Genomic DNA, 20070 nt, shown 5'->3' with positions numbered 1-20070 from the left:
GGGTTAAGTTTATGATTTGAATTTTAGTTTCCATTTCGAGTTATGTTTCAACATAGTTGATGATATGAAGAGTAATTTGCAGAACGTTTCGGTGTTGGCGCAATTAAACGCGGAAACTTTCGATAATAAAAAGAAATTTTCGAGGGTTTGGTTCAAAAAGCAACACAAACACACTTTTCACAACTACGTGGAGCGACATCATATTCTTGAGAAGGGGCGGTATCGATATTGCCAAAATGAAACCGTTTATTTGCAAGAAACGAGAGATATCCTCTCACCTATTAGAGTAAGTTGTGATTAATTAAAGTCGATTAATTAATTTTTCGTTTAGTTTTTAGTTAATTACACTTTAGATGATAGCCCCCCGGATTCCCCGATTCTAAATCAAACTTCAGTTAAAGAATTCGAAGCTACATTCCAAAAAGATTGCGGATCCGACGATGTGTGTCAAAGTCGATTGGTTTTGAGTGCTGTTTTGCCAGATTTAAACGTCGATAACGAAGGCCGTTATGATTTAACCTTGGGAAAAACCGACGAAATCATTTTACAAGTGAACGTAACGAACAACGGGGAATCAGCCTACGAAACGGAGCTTTTTATAATCCACCCAAACTCGTTAAATTACATAGCGCTAGGAAAATCGGACGAAATAAAGTGCACAACAAAAAATTCAACGATGGTAACGTGCAGCTTGGGGAACCCCGTCCCAAATAAAGAATCGATCAGCTTAAACTTCCGCTTTGAAAGCAACAACGCGGTTAACGCCGAAAAAGAACTAACATTCTACACCTTCGTTAATTCAACATCAACCGAATTATCCAAAAAGACGAACGCAACGTTAATCGCGTTAATCCAAAAAGTGGCCGAAGTAAAAATAAAAGGACTAGCGAGTTCGCACATCCTTTTCGGCGGCGAAATCCGAGGCGAAACCGCAATGAAACACTTCGATGATATCGGCAAAAAAGTTTGGCATAAATACCAAGTGGTAAATCACGGCCCATGGCACGTAGAAAACCTTCAAGTCTTAATCAAATGGCCGTTAGAAATCGAAAATAACCGCCCCCACGGAAAATGGCTCCTCTACTTAGAATCGCTTCCAAAAGTCGAAGGAAACGATAAAGATTTTTGCTACACCGAAGCTTTAAACGCCGTAAACGTTTTAAATTTAACGAAACGCGCGGGAAGTACCGAATCGCCGCCCGAAAATTTAATGCTTCCAAGGGAAATACCGAAAGAATTTGAAACGCAAAGTGTGTTTTTACAACCGCAAGATAAAACGAGACGGAGAAGAAGAGACGCGGAATTTCGAAAGGTGCAGGAAGATTTGGGCGATCAAAAGAAAAGGGTTACTTTGGATTGCGACGGAACCGCTAAATGTATCACCCTAATTTGTAATTTACATCAATTAGGGAAAGACCAGGATGCCACGATTACCGTTGAATCAAGATTGTGGAATTCGACTTTAATGGAGGATTACGCTAATGTTGAATGGGTCAAAATCATTTCGATGGCGCAAATCTTTTTAAAAGATTCGACTATTATGCAAAATGTGGATGATGATTTTGCAAAGGTAATGTATACTTCCATGATAAGTGTCTGATTTGATATAAATACAAGTTTTAATGAATCTATGAATCAGAGCTGTTAAAGTAACCCAGTAAAAAATATTGTATTTTTAAATAATAGGGCCGTTAACTATTTTTTTTTTATTGGCTTATTCGAAAGTTTTTTAAAATTGATTGACCCCATATTTTTTAATTTTTGATTCTGAGGCTTAGTTTTTCCAAAAAAAAATAATAAAGTTTGAAATTACAGGCCGCGAATTCAGTAGCGCGTCACTCAGATTTGAGCGTATGATTGGAGCGTATAAAAATCAATAAAATTCCTAGAGAGAGACAATGCTACGAATCTTATGCCCTAGAAGAAAACGGGAGAGAAATCACGTCTGTGATTTCTTTCTTCTTACTTAAAACGTCACAATGAATCAGGGGTGGGGAATTTTAAACTTTTACATTAATTATTGCAAAAATTAAACAATTTTCGAACGTGAAAACGTTACTAATCCGTCTAATTTAATTTACATTATCGATTTTTTGAAAGACGGTCTTTCTAATCGATTGACGTTAACGGCCCTATTGTCCTGTACTGAGTGATCACACGCGGTAGAACAGTGTTATTAAAACTTATCATTTTCCAAAAATGTCTACACATATTTCGATTATTATAAGATTTTGCAACAATTTCCTAAAATGTTCAAAGACATCCTGTAATTTCTGAGTGAATTGAAAACTTTTAAAGGATTTTTACAGAAATTGTACGAATTTCCAAGAATATCAAAAAAAAAGGATATCCATTAATAATATTTAGGATTTTAACGATTCGTAAGATTCATATAAGCATTTCCAAGTATTCCCATAAGATTTTCAAAGATACCATCCAAATTTCCCAAGATTTTTGAGGAATCCAACAAGTTTCCATAGATTTCTATAGATATTCAGGTTTTCTAAAAAGTTTCATGAAAATTTCCAAATACATCCAAGGATTTCGTAGCAATTTGCTAAAATTTTCAAAGAAAACCAAAATTTCTAGAGATTTCAAGGAATATCCACAGATTTTTACGAATTTCTTAGGATTTTTGAATGTATCCAAGGTTTTTGAATGATTTTTTAGAAAAATTAGAAGGATTTCCTAATTAGGGATTTTGAAACGATTTCCAAAAGTTTTTATATACAACTAAGTATTTCTAAAAAGTTTAAGGGATTTAGACACATTTTAAAGCTATCCATCGATTTTTACGGATATCTTAGGTTTTCTGAGTGAAGAAAGAAGGATTTCCAAGGATATTCAATGATTATTACGAATGTCCAGGAGTTTTAATTCTTCCCAGACACTTATGTATGCATTTTTTAGTATTTCCAGGAGATTTCAACGAATTTTCAAGTGTACCATACAAATTTTTCAGAATACCTAAGATTATCTAGGATTTTACAGAGATTTCTACAGAATTTCAAGTTTTTAGAAGATTTTATAGGAATTTCCAAACATATCTAGAGATTTTGAAACGATTTCCGAAAATTTTTATATACAACTAGGTATTTCTAAAAATTTTAAGGAATTTAGACACATTTTCAAAGCTATCCATCGATTTTTACGCATATCTTAGGTTTTCTGAGTGAAGAAAGAAGGATTTCCAAAGATATTCAACGATTATTACGAATGTCCAGGACTTTTAATTCTTCCCAGACACTTATGTATGCATTTCTTAGTATTTCCAAAACATTTCAAGGGATTTTCAAGTATACCATAAAATATTCTCAGAGTACCTAAGGTTATCTAAGATCTTGCAGAGATTTCTTCAGAATTTCAAGTTTTTAGAAGATTTTATAGGAATTTCTAAACATATCTAGCGATTTTGAAACGATTTCCAAAAATTTTTATATACAACTAGGCATTTCTAAAAATTTTAAGGAATTTAGACACATTTTCAAAGCTATCCATCGATTTTTACGGATATCTTAGGTTTTATGAGTGTATCCAAGGTTTTGAAATGATTTTTTAGAAAAATTAAAAGGATTTCCAAGGATATCCAATGATTATTACAAATATCCAGGACTTTTAATTCTTCCCAGACACTTATGTATGCGTTTCTTAGTATTTCCGGTAGATTTTAACGAATTTTCAAGTATACCATAAAAATTTCTCAGAATACCTAAGGTTATCTAGGATTTTGCAGAGATTTCTACAGAATTTTAAGTTTTTAGAAGATTTTATAGGAATTTCCAAACATATCTAAGGATTTTGAAACGATTTCCAAAAATTTGTATATACAACTAAGTATTTCTAAAAATTTTAAGGAATTTAGACACATTTTCAAAGCTATCCATCGATTTTTACGGATATCTTAGGTTTTCTGAGTGAAGAAAGAAGGATTTCCAAGAATATTCAATGATTATTACGAATGTCCAGGACTTGTAATTCTTCCCAGACACTTATGTATGCATTTCTTAGTACTTCCAGGAGATTTCAACGAATTTTCAAGTATACCATAAAAATTTCTCAGAATACCTAAGGTTTTCTAGGATTTTGCAGAGATTTCTACAAAATTTCAAGTTTTTAGAAGATTTTATAGGAATTTCCAAACATATCTAGAGATTTTGAAACGATTTCCAAAAATTTGTATATACAGCTAAGTATTTCTAAAAATTTTAAGGGATTTAGACACATTTTCAAAGCTATCCATCGATTTTTACGGATATCTTAGGTTTTCTGAGTGAAGAAAGAAGGATTTCCAAAGATATTCAACGATTATTACGAATGTTCAGGACTTTTAATCCTTCCCAGATACTTATGTATGCATTTCTTAGTATTTCCAGGAGATTTCAACGAATTTTCAAGTATACCATAAAAATTTCACAGAATACCTAAGGTTATCTAGGATTGTGCAGAGATTTCTACAAAATTTCAAGTTTTTAGAAGATTTTATAGCAATTTCCAAATATATCTAGAGATTTTGAAACGATTTCCAAAAATTTTTATATACAACTAGGTATTTCTAAAAATTTTAAGGAATTTAGACACATTTTCAAAGCTATCTATCGATTTTTACGGATATCTTAGGTTTTCTGAGTGAAGAAAGAAGGATTTCCAAGAATATTCAATGATTATTACGAATGTCCAGAACTTTTAATCTTCCCAGACACTTATGTATGCATTTCTTAGTATTTCTAAGAGATTTCAACGAATTTTCAAGTATACCATAAAAATTTCTCAGAATACCTAAGGTTATCTAGGATTTTGCAGAGATTTCTACAGAATTTTAAGTTTTTAGAAGATTTTATAGGAATTTCCAAATATATCTAAGGATTTTGAAACGATTTCCAAAAATTTTTATATACAACTAAGTATTTCTAAAAAGTTTAAGGGATTTAGACACATTTTCAAAGCTATCCATCGATTTTTATGGATATCTTAGGTTTTATGAGTGTATCCAAGGTTTTGAAATGATTTTTTAGAAAAATTAAAAGGATTTCCAAGGATATTCAATGATTATTACGAATGTCCAGGACTTTTAATCCTTCCCAGATACTTATGTATGCATTTCTTAGTATTTTTAGAAGATTTCAAGGAATTTTTAAGTATACCATAAAAATTTCTCAGAATACCTAAGGTTATCTAGGATTTTGCAGAGATTTCTACAGAATTTCAAGTTTTTAGAAGATTTTATAGGAATTTCCAAACATATCTAGCGATTTTAAACGATTTCAAAAAAATTTTATATACAACTAAGTATTTCTAAAAATTTTAAGGAATTTAGACACATTTTCAAAGCTATCCATCGATTTTTACGGATATCTTAGGTTTTATGAGTGTATCCAAGGTTTTGAAATGATTTTTTAGAAAAATTAAAAGGATTTCCAAGGATATCCAATGATTATTACAAATATCCAGGACTTTTAATTCTTCCCAGACACTTATGTATGCATTTCTTAGTATTTCCAGGAGATTTCAACTAATTTTCAAGTATACCATAAAAATTTCTCAGAATATCTAAGGTTATCTAGGATTTTGCTGAGATTTCTACAGAATTTTAAGTTTTTAGAAGATTTTATAGGAATTTCCAAATATATCTAGGTATTTTGAAACGATTTCCAAAAATTTTTATATACAACTAAGTATTTCTAAAAAGTTTAAGGGATTTAGACACATTTTCAAAGCTATCCATCGATTTTTACGGATATCTTAGGTTTTATGAGTACATCCAAGGTTTTTAAATGATTTTTTAGAAAAATTAGAAGGATTTCCAAGGATATCCAATGATTATTACGAATGTCCAGGACTTTTAATTCTTCCCAGACACTTATGTATGCATTTCTTAGTATTTCCAGGAGATTTCAACTAATTTTCAAGTATACCATAAAAATTTCTCAGAATACCTAAGGTTATCTAGGATTTTGCAGAGATTTCTACAGAATTTTAAGTTTTTAGAAGATTTTATAGGAATTTCCAAACATATCTAAGGATTTTGAAACGATTTCCAAAAATTTGTATATACAACTAAGTATTTCTAAAAATTTTAAGGAATTTAGACACATTTTCAAAGCTATCCATCGATTTTTACGGATATCTTAGGTTTTCTGAGTGAAGAAAGAAGGATTTCCAAGAATATTCAATGATTATTACGAATGTCCAGGACTTGTAATTCTTCCCAGACACTTATGTATGCATTTCTTAGTATTTCCAGGAGATTTCAACTAATTTTCAAGTATACCATAAAAATTTCTCAGAATACCTAAGGTTATCTAGGATTTTGCAGAGATTTATACAGAATTTCAAGTTTTTAGAAGATTTTATAGGAATTTCCAAATATATCTAGGTATTTTGAAACGATTTCCAAAAATTTTTATATACAACTAAGTATTTCTAAAAAGTTTAAGGGATTTAGACACATTTTCAAAGCTATCCATCGATTTTTACGGATATCTTAGGTTTTCTGAGTGAAGAAAGAAGGATTTCCAAGAATATTCAATGATTATTACGAATGTCCAGGACTTGTAATTCTTCCCAGACACTTATGTATGCATTTCTTAGTATTTCCAGGAGATTTCAACTAATTTTCAAGTATACCATAAAAATTTCTCAGAATATCTAAGGTTATCTAGGATTTTGCTGAGATTTCTACAGAATTTTAAGTTTTTAGAAGATTTTATAGGAATTTCCAAATATATCTAGGTATTTTGAAACGATTTCCAAAAATTTTTATATACAACTAAGTATTTCTAAAAAGTTTAAGGGATTTAGACACATTTTCAAAGCTATCCATCGATTTTTACGGATATCTTAGGTTTTATGAGTACATCCAAGGTTTTTAAATGATTTTTTAGAAAAATTAGAAGGATTTCCAAGGATATCCAATGATTATTACGAATGTCCAGGACTTTTAATTCTTCCCAGACACTTATGTATGCATTTCTTAGTATTTCCAGGAGATTTCAACTAATTTTCAAGTATACCATAAAAATTTCTCAGAATACCTAAGGTTATCTAGGATTTTGCAGAGATTTCTACAGAATTTTAAGTTTTTAGAAGATTTTATAGGAATTTCCAAACATATCTAAGGATTTTGAAACGATTTCCAAAAATTTGTATATACAACTAAGTATTTCTAAAAATTTTAAGGAATTTAGACACATTTTCAAAGCTATCCATCGATTTTTACGGATATCTTAGGTTTTCTGAGTGAAGAAAGAAGGATTTCCAAGAATATTCAATGATTATTACGAATGTCCAGGACTTGTAATTCTTCCCAGACACTTATGTATGCATTTCTTAGTATTTCCAGGAGATTTCAACTAATTTTCAAGTATACCATAAAAATTTCTCAGAATACCTAAGGTTATCTAGGATTTTGCAGAGATTTATACAGAATTTCAAGTTTTTAGAAGATTTTATAGGAATTTCCAAATATATCTAGGTATTTTGAAACGATTTCCAAAAATTTTTATATACAACTAAGTATTTCTAAAAAGTTTAAGGGATTTAGACACATTTTCAAAGCTATCCATCGATTTTTACGGATATCTTAGGTTTTCTGAGTGAAGAAAGAAGGATTTCCAAGGATATCCAATGATTATTACGAATGTCCAGGGCTTTTAATTCTTCCCAGACACTTATGTATGCATTTCTTAGTATTTCCAGGAGATTTCAACGAATTTTCAAGTATACCATAAAAATTTCTCAGAATACCTAAGGTTATCTAGGATTTTGCAGAGATATCTACAGCATTTCAAGATTTTAGAAGATTTTATAGGAATTTCCAACCATATCTAGAGTTTTTGAAACGATTTCCAAAAATTTTTATATACAACTAGATATTTCTTAAAATTTTAAGGAATTTAGACACATTTTCAAAGATATCCATCGCTCTTTACTTTCTCTTTGGTTTTTGAATGATTTTTTAGAAAAGTTGGAAGGATTTCTAATCCACGATTTTTAGTTATTCCCAAAGATTTATGTGGGCATTTTTTAGTATTTCCAGCAGATTTCAACCGATTTTTCAAGCATATCATTATCTAGGATTTTGAAGACAACTTTAAAAAATTATTATTTTACTTACTATTAGAAGTACTGGAAGTAGATAAACTACTTGGAGCAAACAAATAGTTCTTCAAGTACTTCTTATGTCAAACAAGTAACAAATATCCAGTACATTTTAAGCTAAATACTGAAAGTACAACTATTAAGTACCTACAATTTGAAAGTACTGGCAGTAAACTACATAAAATAAAAAAGTTTAATAAAACATTTCTTACAGAATTATGACTTAAGATTAATAAAACAAGATATGCTTATACAGGGTCGCTGATATGTATGGAAACACTTCGACGAGGTTCCTATCACATTTAAGGCAAAATAATAACAGTCCTAATTGAACCAGTTTGTCTTTGCCTAAATGGGACAATTTATAATTGCTCCCGCCATGAAGATAAATCATGGTTTCTATCAAACATTGCTGATGTGATAGGAAAAGCTTATTCAGTGTATCACGACTCAGTTGATTAAAGGCGTAAATGATGGACTGAATAAGTGTTGAAAGGCTGTTTTTCTTTCTCCTTAGGCTCTACAATTCTTGGTGGGTTTTGGCATCCTCAACAATTCTACTCACTCAACATCTAGTCACTCACTCCCATCGCCCTCAAGTCGTCCTTCAACCATCTTTTACGAGGTCTTCCTCTAGATCTTTTCACTATTGGTTTCCATTCAGTAAGGATTTTTACACTTCTATCGTCTTCCATTCTTCTTATGTGTCCCAGCCATCTAATTAGCTAAGATTAATTGAATTAACTGATTGTGTCAACTTATGAAAGTATTTAGATTAATTCTGTTAGCTTTGGAAATATTTTGCTTAATTCTATCAATTTCTGGAAATAAATTGCGTAATTTTATCAGCTGCTTTAAATATTCTATCAGGTTAACAAATAATTGCTTTACTATATCCATTTCTGGAAATTATTTTCGTAATTCTGTCAGCTTCTGGAAATATTTTGCTTGATTCTGAGAGATTTTGGAAGTACTTTGGTTAACTTTGAGTGTTTCTGAAAATATTTTGCTTAATTCCGCAAACAGCAAGACAAAATCATTGTTTAAACTCTTTTATGGTACTCTTAGTATAATAAACCTTGTCTCGTTAAGATTGGAAGTAATCTACTATACAATGAATATTTTTGTACCAACCCAAACAAGCAGTATCTTATTTTGCTTAATTCTTCCAGCTTTAGAAAGTATTTTTCCAAACCTTGTAAGGCATTAAAACTATTTTGCTGAATTGTATCAGCTTATGGAAGTATTTTGTTTAATCCTGTCAAGTTTTGGAAATATTTTGCTTAATTCTATCAATTTGTGGAAATGAATTGCGTAACTTTATCAGCTGCTTCAAATATATTGCTTAATTCCGCAAACAGCAACACAGAATCATTATTTAAACTCTTTTATTGTACTGTTAGTATAATAAACCTTGTCTCGTTAAGATTGGAAGTAATCTACTATACCATGAATATTTTTGTACCAATCCAAACAAGCAGTATCTTATTTTGCTTAATTCTTCCAGCTTTAGAAAGTATTTTTCCAAACCTTGTAAGGCATTAAAACTATTTTGCTGAATTGTATCAGCTTATGGAAGTATTTTGTTTAATCCTGTCAAGTTTTGGAAATATTTTGCTTAATTCTATCAATTTGTGGAAATGACTTGCGTAACTTTATCAGTTGCTTCAAATATTTTGCTTAATTCCGCAAACAGCAACACAGAATCATTATTTAAACTCTTTTATAGTACTCTTAGTATAATAAACCTTGTCTCGTTAAGATTGGAAGTAATCTACTATACAATGAATATTTTTGTACCAACCCAAACAAGCAGTATCTTATTTTGCTTAATTCTTCCATCTTCAGAAAGTATTTTTCCAAACCTTGTAAGGCATTAAAACTATTTTGCTGAATTGTATCAGCTTATGGAAGTATTTTGTTTAATCCTGTCAAGTTTTGGAAATATTTTGCTTAATTCTATCAATTTGTGGAAATGACTTGCGTAACTTTATCAGTTGCTTCAAATATTTTGCTTAATTCCGAAAACAGCAACACAGAATCATTATTTAAACTGTTTTATGGTACTCTTAGTATAATAAACCTTGTCTCGTTAAGATTGGAAGTAATCTACTATACAATGAATATTTTTGTACCAACCCAAACAAGCAGTATCTTATTTTGCTTAATTCTTCCAGCTTCAGAAAGTATTTTTCCAAACCTTGTAAGGCATTAAAACTATTTTGCTGAATTGTATCAGCTTATTTAAGTATTTTGTTTAATCCTGTCAAGTTTTGGAAATATTTTGCTTAATTCTATCAATTTGTGGAAATGAATTGCGTAACTTTATCAGCTGCTTCAAATATATTGCTTAATTCCGCAAACAGCAACACAGAATCATTATTTAAACTCTTTTATAGTACTCTTAGTATAATAAACCTTGTCTCGTTAAGATTGGAAGTAATCTACTATACAATGAATATTTTTGTACCAACCCAAACAAGCAGTATCTTATTTTGCTTAATTCTGCCAGCTTCAGAAAGTATTTTTCCAAACCTTGTAAGGCATTAAAACTATTTTGCTGAATTGTATCAGCTTATGGAAGTATTTTGTTTAATCCTGTCAAGTTTTGGAAATATTTTGCTTAATTCTATCAATTTGTGGAAATGACTTGCGTAACTTTATCAGTTGCTTCAAATATTTTGCTTAATTCCGAAAACAGCAACACAGAATCATTATTTAAACTGTTTTATGGTACTCTTAGTATAATAAACCTTGTCTCGTTAAGATTGGAAGTAATCTACTATACAATGAATATTTTTGTACCAACCCAAACAAGCAGTATCTTATTTTGCTTAATTCTTCCAGCTTCAGAAAGTATTTTTCCAAACCTTGTAAGGCATTAAAACTATTTTGCTGAATTGTATCAGCTTATTTAAGTATTTTGTTTAATCCTGTCAAGTTTTGGAAATATTTTGCTTAATTCTATCAATTTGTGGAAATGAATTGCGTAACTTTATCAGCTGCTTCAAATATATTGCTTAATTCCGCAAACAGCAACACAGAATCATTATTTAAACTCTTTTATAGTACTCTTAGTATAATAAACCTTGTCTCGTTAAGATTGGAAGTAATCTACTATACAATGAATATTTTTGTACCAACCCAAACAAGCAGTATCTTATTTTGCTTAATTCTGCCAGCTTCAGAAAGTATTTTTCCAAACCTTGTAAGGCATTAAAACTATTTTGCTGAATTGTATCAGCTTATGGAAGTATTTTGTTTAATCCTGTCAAGTTTTGGAAATATTTTGCTTAATTCTATCAATTTGTGGAAATGATTTGCGTAACTTTATCAGTTGCTTCAAATATTTTGCTTAATTCCGAAAACAGCAACACAGAATCATTATTTAAACTGTTTTATGGTACTCTTAGTATAATAAACCTTGTCTCGTTAAGATTGGAAGTAATCTACTATACAATGAATATTTTTGTACCAACCCAAACAAGCAGTATCTTATTTTGCTTAATTCTGCCAGCTTCAGAAAGTATTTTTCCAAACCTTGTAAGGCATTAAAACTATTTTGCTGAATTGTATCAGCTTATGGAAGTATTTTGTTTAATCCTGTCAAGTTTTGGAAATATTTTGCTTAATTCTATCAATTTGTGGAAATGACTTGCGTAACTTTATCAGTTGCTTCAAATATTTTGCTTAATTCCGGAAACAGCAACACAGAATCATTATTTAAACTGTTTTATGGTACTCTTAGTATAATAAACCTTGTCTCGTTAAGATTGGAAGTAATCTACTATACAATGAATATTTTTGTACCAACCCAAACAAGCAGTATCTTATTTTGCTTAATTCTGCCAGCTTCAGAAAGTATTTTTCCAAACCTTGTAAGGCATTAAAACTATTTTGCTGAATTGTATCAGCTTATTTAAGTATTTTGTTTAATCCTGTCAAGTTTTGGAAATATTTTGCTTAATTCTATCAATTTGTGGAAATGAATTGCGTAACTTTATCAGCTGCTTCAAATATATTGCTTAATTCCGCAAACAGCAACACAGAATCATTATTTAAACTCTTTTATAGTACTCTTAGTTTAATAAACCTTGTCTCGTTAAGATTGGAAGTAATCTACTATACAATGAATATTTTTGTACCAACCCAAACAAGCAGTATCTTATTTTGCTTAATTCTGCCAGCTTCAGAAAGTATTTTTCCAAACCTTGTAAGGCATTAAAACTATTTTGCTGAATTGTATCAGCTTATGGAAGTATTTTGTTTAATCTGTCAAGTTTTGGAAATATTTTGCTTAATTCTATCAATTTGTGGAAATGAATTGCGTGCTGCTTCAAATATTTTGCCTAATATCGTCTTCTATTCTTCTTATCTGTTCCATCCATCTAATTCGCTAAGATTTAACAAATGCTGTTAAGAGGTTGATACACTAAGTTTATTGGAGTATCAGCTTCCTGTTAAATAAAATAGAGTATGACTATTAGGCCGAGGCCATTGAGCTTCAATAATTCTAGGCAGCAGTTTATGACCACAGATTCACTTTTGTTTTGAGACTCTTTTCTCTTGTATCCAACCCAACCCCTTATTCTGCCTTGTTCCTCAAACTCAAAAATAGGTACAAAAAAATACAAAATAAAAATAGGTACACACACCACCAGCGATTCTATCAGAATCAATTATTGCCAAGCACTATTCAAAACGCTGAAATTGATTTGATGCCAAATTCGACTTATAGTCTTATGTGACACAGAATATCGAGCATTTGCAGCACTAGCAAATATTGATACATACTTTAGCGCATTTCTTGCGTTAGATTAGGCATTTTTCTGTGTGCTACAATATCGGCAATTTCTTCACGTTCCATTACGTGGTATTTTTGCATAAATTATTATTTTGAGTATTAAATTATTTAAGTTTATATTAAAATAATTTTTTTTTAGGCTGAAACCGTTGTTTTCCCCGAAATAAGAACCGATGATAGTTTAAACCTTCTTGTGATAATCGGAGCCGTTCTCGCTGGTCTCCTCCTATTAACAATTTTAATTGTGATATTATACAAGTGCGGCTTTTTCAAACGTAATCGAGTTAAGGACCCGACGTTGCAAGGAAACCTTCAGAAACAAAATAGAGAGAGTGAAACTCTTCTACCACCTACATAGTATGAAGTGAAACCGATAAAACTATATTAAAGTGCCTATTTTTTATAGTCGATAAGTTATAAGATATCTTTTTTCCTTTGTACATAAAAGAATCGATTTTTTTAGGTCTCGAAAGCGTGTGCGTGTTGCGAGAATCGGATTTAAATTTAGACAACGAATTGATTATATTTTTTTTAATTTGTACTAGTCATTATTGTTTAAAAAGCGTTCTCTCGTTTTGCCAATTTTTTGTACTTAGGCAGCTGAATTACAACTTAGATTTCAACTTAAAAAAGGTGCTCATTAAGATATATGTAATTTTTATACCACCTTAAAGCAAATTTATTTATATTCAGGTTCATTTCGTTTCGCAATAAATAAAATACTTTAGATTTTAAGATTTACTTTATTTGATTATTATTTTTTAATAATTATTGTTCAATGTACTTATAAGATTGTATGTTTATGTGAGATGAGAGAGCGACCTTTAAAAAATTGTTGTATTTTATAAAATTACTTCTTTTTTTTAATACCTTTTTACCCAAGAGAAGCCGTTTTGAAAAGTTTTTGAGAAAACAATAAATTCGGTATAAAATTCATTTCTTAAAGAATCCTTGTGGAAATATCACCAATTATTAATTAAAGTATCCTCTTTTTAATGCAACAAGCCGTTTTGAAAAATCACTTTTAGTTTTTGAGAAATTAATTTTTGAAATGATCGAGTATTTTTTCGAATTTTGCAATTTTCGCCGATTAAGTTTTAAAAGTTCGTATAAAATCCATTTCTTGGAATATGAGTATGAAAATTTCCCAAAGTGTTAATAAAAACGTCCTCTTTCCAATGAATCAACCCGTTTTGAAAAATAACTTTTAGTTTTTGAGAAAACAATATTTGAAATTTTGATAAAATTTTCAACGTTGCAATATTCATCGATAATTTTCAAAATTCGTTATAAAATTAATTTCTTGAAGAATCTTTGCGGAAATATCACCAATTATTAATTAAAGTATCCTCTTTTTAATGCAAAAAGCCGTTTTGAAAAATCGCTTTTAGTTTTTGAGAAATACATTTTTGAAATGATCGACAATTTTTTCGAATTTTGCAATTTTCGCCGATTAAGTTTTAAAAATTCGTATAAAATCCATTTCCTGGAATATGTGTATGAAAATTTCCCAAAGTGTTAATAAAAGTGTCATCTTTCCAATAAACCAACTCGTTTTGAAAAATAACTTTTAGTTTTTGAGAAAACAATATTTAAAGTTTTGATAAAATTTTCAATGTTGCAATTTTCATCGATAATTTTCAAAATTCGCTATAAAATTAATTTCTTGAAGAATCTTTGTGGAAATATCACCAATTATTAATTAAAGTATCCTCTTTTTAATGCAAAAAGCCGTTTTGAAAAATCACTTTTAGTTTTTGAGAAATAAATTTTTGAAATGATCGAAAATTTTTTCGAATTTTGCAATTTGTGCCGATTAAGTTTTAAAAATTCGTATAAAATCCATTTCTTGGAATATGAGTATGAAAACTTCCCAAAGTGTTAATAAAAGTGTCCTCTTTCCAATGAACCAACCCGTTTTGAAAAATAACTTTTAGTTTTTGAGAAAACAATATTTGAAGTTTTGATAAAATTTTCGATGTTGCAATTTTCATCGATAATTTTCAAAATTCGCTATAAAATTAATTTCTTGAAGGATCCTTGTGGAAATATCACCGATTATTAATTAAAGTATCCTCTTTTTAATGCAACAAGCCGTTTTGAAAAATTCCTTTTAGTTTTTGAGAAATAAATTTTTGAAATGAACGACAATTTTTTCGAATTTTGCAATTTGTGCCGATTAAGTTTTAAAAATTCGTATAAAATCCATTTCTTGGAATATGAGTATGAAAACTTCCCAAAGTGTTAATAAAAGTGTCCTCTTTCCAACAAACCAACCCGTTTTGAAAAATAACTTTTAGTTTTTGAGAAAACAATATTTGAAGTTTTGATAAAATTTTCAATGTTGCAATTTTCATCGATAACTTTCAAAATTCGCTATAAAATTAATTTCTTGGAGGATCCTTGTGGAAATATCACCAATTATTAATTAAAGTATCCTCTTTTTAATGCAACAAGCCGTTTTGAAAAATCGCTTTTAGTTTTTGAGAAATAAATTTTTGAAATGATCGACAATTTTTTCGAATTTTGCAATTTTCGCCGATTAAGTTTTAAAAATTCGTATAAAATCCATTTCTTGGAATATGAGTATGAAAACTTCCCAAAGTGTTAATAAAAGTGTCCTCTTTCCAACAAACCAACCCGTTTTGAAAAATAACTTTTAGTTTTTGAGAAAACAATATTTGAAGTTTTGATAAAATTTTCGATGTTGCAATTTTCATCGATAATTTTCAAAATTCGCTATAAAATTCATTTCTTGCAGGATCCTTGTGGAAATATCACCAATTATTAATTAAAGTATCCTCTTTTTAATGCAAAAAGCCGTTTTGAAAAATTCCTTTTAGTTTTTGAGAAATAAATTTTTGAAATGAACGACAATTTTTTCGAATTTTGCAATTTTCGCCGATTAAGTTTTAAAAATTCGTATAAAATCCATTTTTTGGAATATGAGTATGAAAATTTCCCAAAGTGTTAATAAAAGTGTCCTCTTTCCAACAAACCAACCCGTTTTGAAAAATAACTTTTAGTTTTTGAGAAAACAATATTTGAAGTTTTGATAAAATTTTTGATGTTACAATTTTCATCGATAATTTTCAAAATTTGCTATAAAATTCATTTCTTGGAGGATCCTCGTGGAAATATCACCAATTATTAATTAAAGTATCCTCTTTTTAATGCAACAAGCCGTTTTGAAAAATCGCTTTTAGTTTTTGAGAAATAAATTTTTGAAATGATCGACAATTTTTTCGAATTTTGCAGTTTTCGCCGATTAAGTTTTAAAAATTCGTATAAAATCCATTTTTTGGAATATGAGTATGAAAATTTCTCAAAGTGTTAATAAAAGTGTCCTCTTTTCAATGAACCAACCCGTTTTGAAAAAGACCTTTTAGTTTTTGAGAAAACAATATTTGAAGTTTTGATAAAATTTTCGATGTTGCAATTTTCATCGATAATTTTCAAAATTTGCTATAAAATTCATTTCTTGGAGGATCCTTGTGGAAATATCACCAATTATTAATTAAAGTATCCTCTTTTTAATGCAACAAGCCGTTTTGAAAAATCGCTTTTAGTTTTTGAGAAATAAATTTTTGAAATGATCGACAATTTTTTCGAATTTTGCAGTTTTCGCCGATTAAGTTTTAAAAATTCGTATAAAATCCATTTTTTGGAATATGAGTATGAAAATTTCTCAAAGTGTTAATAAAAGTGTCCTCTTTTCAATGAACCAACCCGTTTTGAAAAAGACCTTTTAGTTTTTGAGAAAACAATATTTGAAGTTTTGATAAAATTTTCGATGTTGCAATTTTCATCGATAATTTTCAAAATTCGCTATAAAATTCATTTCTTGGAGGATCCTTGTGGAAATATCACCAATTATTAATTAAAGTATCCTCTTTTTAATGCAACAAGCCGTTTTGAAAAATCGCTTTTAGTTTTTGAGAAATAAATTTTTGAAATGATCGAAAATTTTTTCGAATCCATTTCTTGGAATATGAGTATGAAAACTTCCCAAAGTGTTAATAAAAGTGTCCTCTTTCCAATGAACCAACCCGTTTTGAAAAAAACCTTTTAGTTTTTGAGAAAACAATATTTGAAGTTTTGATAAAATTTTTGATGTTACAATTTTCATCGATAATTTTCAAAATTTGCTATAAAATTCATTTCTTGGAGGATCCTTGTGGAAATATCACCAATTATTAATTAAAGTATCCTCTTTTTAATGCAATAAGCCGTTTTGAAAAATTACTTTTAGTTTTTGAGAAAAAAAATTTTGAAACGATCGACAATTTTTTCGAATTTTGCAATTTTCGCCGATTACGTTTCATGGTGTATCTTGGATCCAAATAAGTTGAGATATCTTATCAACTTTGTCAACTAATGTCAAATATCAAAATTTTAGTAAAATTAAAATTTCTATAATGGAATCAAACAAACATCGGAAAGTAAAGGTGATAAAATGTCTTAAAGAATACCCAAGTAGAGATGCTTTCTTCAATTTTCTTCATATTCTCCGGTTAAAATATCAAACGTGGCCGGCTATAAAAGTGGCCCTTGAAGGAATAAGACATTGGGGTGAGAATGACTGGAAAAAAATTATCAAAAAGAATAATAAGAAAGTCAAAAAAGAAAACAAATCGGTTAAACCTGAGAAGATTTTTAAACCTGCTAATGGAATAAAGTGGAGTGAGAACAAAAAGAATAAAAATAGTGCTCCATCTAAAAGTGTTAAGAGTTCACAATATGTTATTGAAAGTAAAATGAGTAAATAAAATGTCTCAAAATTATTATTTTAATTATTTCAACAGGATTGATTTTAACACTTATATTTCATATTTAAGTACATTGTAATAATTTGTTAATTATAAAAGTTACTAAACAAATTTCATTAATTAATTGATAAAATACTTGTTTAAAGTCAAATTTATTATTTTGTATGGAACATAGTTGTAAACATGGAACACCTCAACAACGACGATCTTTTCAAAATATACAAAGAAGAAGAACCTCCACGTTTTAATAAATTATTATATACGACGTTATTTCTTGGTGAGTATTATTATTTAATTTTTAAGATGATTAATTAATAAATTAATTTTTATTTTTAAGTGAACCTAACTGCATTTTCAATGGGGGCTTCATTAGCTTGGTCTTCTCCGGCTACATCAAAATTAAACATAACCACTTCAATGTCCCCAAAACAAGAAGCTGGGGTAGTTTCCTTACTTTTCTTCGGCGCAATTTTTGGAACATCACTCAGCAAGTTCTTCATGATAAAATTGGGTAGAAAAGGAGCTTTATTATTATCAGGAATACCAAACATAATTGGATTTTTGTGTTTAACAGCTGGTCATAATTTTGTTATCATATACATAGGCCGATTTTTTAACGGATTCGCCGTTGGAATCATTTTAAGCGTTTCACCTGTATATTTACACGAAATGAGTGATGTTGCTCATCGAAAACTTTTAAACGCCACGATTACAATCAGCACAAATCTTGGATGTTTATTCGTTTATGTTCTATCGTTATTTTTTAAGTTAAAACTTTTAAGTATCATTAATGTTATATTTCCTTTAGCTTTTGTGGTGATTTTTGGAATTATGTCCCCGGATACTCCGCATTATTACATTTCACGCGGAAGAATTCACGAAGCTTGGGATAGTTTGAAAGCTTTAAGAGCTGGGGGTGATGAATCTATTAATAACGAGTTAGTTTTAATACAAAAAGAGGTCGTTGAAAGCTTTTCTAATGTAAATAAGTTTTTTGATTTTATAAGAAACGAAAGATTTCGTAAGAAATTGTGGGTTGCTTTAGGATTAATTTTGTGTAATCAATTAATCGGAGTTACCACAATTTTTTGTTATATGGAATCGATTTTTGAGGGGTTTAAGCCGCAATTATCTCCGAGTGTTTGTGTTATTATAATGGGTGTTGTGCAACTTCTTGGAAGTATTTTTGGGTTATTTGTGATTCCTAAGTGCCACAAACGATTACTCCTTTTAGTTTCGGCGTTTCATTTAAGTTTCACTTTAATTGCGATTACAACTTATCTTTGTTTAAAACAATACGAACGTGAGGCGATTTTGTATAAAATGTTTCCGATTATTAGTGTATCTTATTTGGTTTGGATTTATTCAAGCTTATTTACACCGTGCGTCAGTGTAATCACCAAAGAAATATTTCCATCTTACGCAAATTCAGTTGCTATTCGCGTGGAAGCCGTTTTTACGTTAATTTCAACAATTTTTGTTACAACATATTTTCCATTTTTGCGCAATTTTGGAATCGGGTATCCGTTTATTGTATTTAGCGTATTTTCTACTTTATCAATTTTATTTATTTACTTATTAGTTCCTAAATACTAAATATAACACAAAAATTATAAATACAATCCTAATAATAATAATACAAAAAGTATATATTAAGGCGCCCTGAGAATTTCTTAAATTTCCTGAAAAGTTTTTCCTTTAGTTTTGGGTAAAATCGTTTTACAAACAATAACAAATTCAGCAAATTTTCATATTTACTTATTTCTCTCGATATTGACGCAACTAAGAAGAAAAGTGCAAGAGAGCAATATTGTTAAGAATAAAATTTGCTACAACTTTTGTTCTCAAAATTTTTCTGCAATATGCTTAGATTCCTCAGTGTTACCATCGTTTTACAAACAATAACAAATTCAGTAAATTTTCATATTTACTTAGTTTTCTCGATATTGACGCATCTAAGAAGAAAAGTGCAAGAAAGCAATATTGTTAAGAATAAAATTTGCTACAACTTTTGTTCTAAAAGTTTTTCTGCAACATGTTTAGATTCTTCAGTGTTACCATCGTTTTACAAACAATAACAAATTCAGCAAATTTTCATATTTACTTATTTACTTATTTTTTTCGATATTGACGCATCTAAGAAGAAAAGTGCTAGAGAGCAATATTGTTAAGAATAAAATTTGCTACAACTTTTGTTCTGACATTTTTTCTGCAATATGCTTAGATTCCTCAGTGTTACCATCGTTTTACAAACAATAGCAAATTCAGCAAATTTTCATATTTTCTTATTTTTCTCGATATTGACGCATCTAAGAAGAAAAGTGCAACAGAGCATTATTGTTAAGAATAAAATTTGCTATAACTTTTGTTCTATAAGCTTTTCTGTAATATGCTCATATT

General features: G+C 29.4%; 2 protein-coding genes across 3 annotated transcripts in view; both read left to right on the top strand.

Moving 5' to 3' along the window:
* LOC111426539 (multiple edematous wings) overlaps positions 1-13496 on the top strand; it is a 68896-nt gene extending 55400 nt beyond the window's left edge. For both annotated transcript variants that reach the window (XM_023061102.2, XM_023061103.2), the window contains 3 exons: positions 28-286; positions 332-1570; positions 13041-13496. In XM_023061102.2, coding sequence (XP_022916870.1) covers positions 28-286; positions 332-1570; positions 13041-13259 — 1717 coding nt within the window. In that variant the 3' untranslated portion in view covers positions 13260-13496. The remainder of the gene's footprint in view (positions 1-27; positions 287-331; positions 1571-13040) is intronic.
* Positions 13497-17850: 4354 nt separating this feature from the next.
* On the top strand, positions 17851-19266 carry LOC111426780 (facilitated trehalose transporter Tret1-like). Its single transcript, XM_071196000.1, has 2 exons — positions 17851-17947; positions 18008-19266. Exons 1-2 carry the CDS (start codon positions 17854-17856, stop codon positions 19264-19266), a joined length of 1353 nt encoding a protein of 450 aa, XP_071052101.1. The 5' UTR covers positions 17851-17853.
* The last annotated feature ends 804 nt before the right edge of the window (positions 19267-20070 follow it).

This window comes from Onthophagus taurus, chromosome 5 (assembly GCF_036711975.1).
Source record: "Onthophagus taurus isolate NC chromosome 5, IU_Otau_3.0, whole genome shotgun sequence".
Taxonomy (NCBI): Eukaryota; Metazoa; Arthropoda; class Insecta; order Coleoptera; family Scarabaeidae; genus Onthophagus; species Onthophagus taurus.
This window is presented reverse-complemented; position numbering and strand designations above follow the sequence as displayed.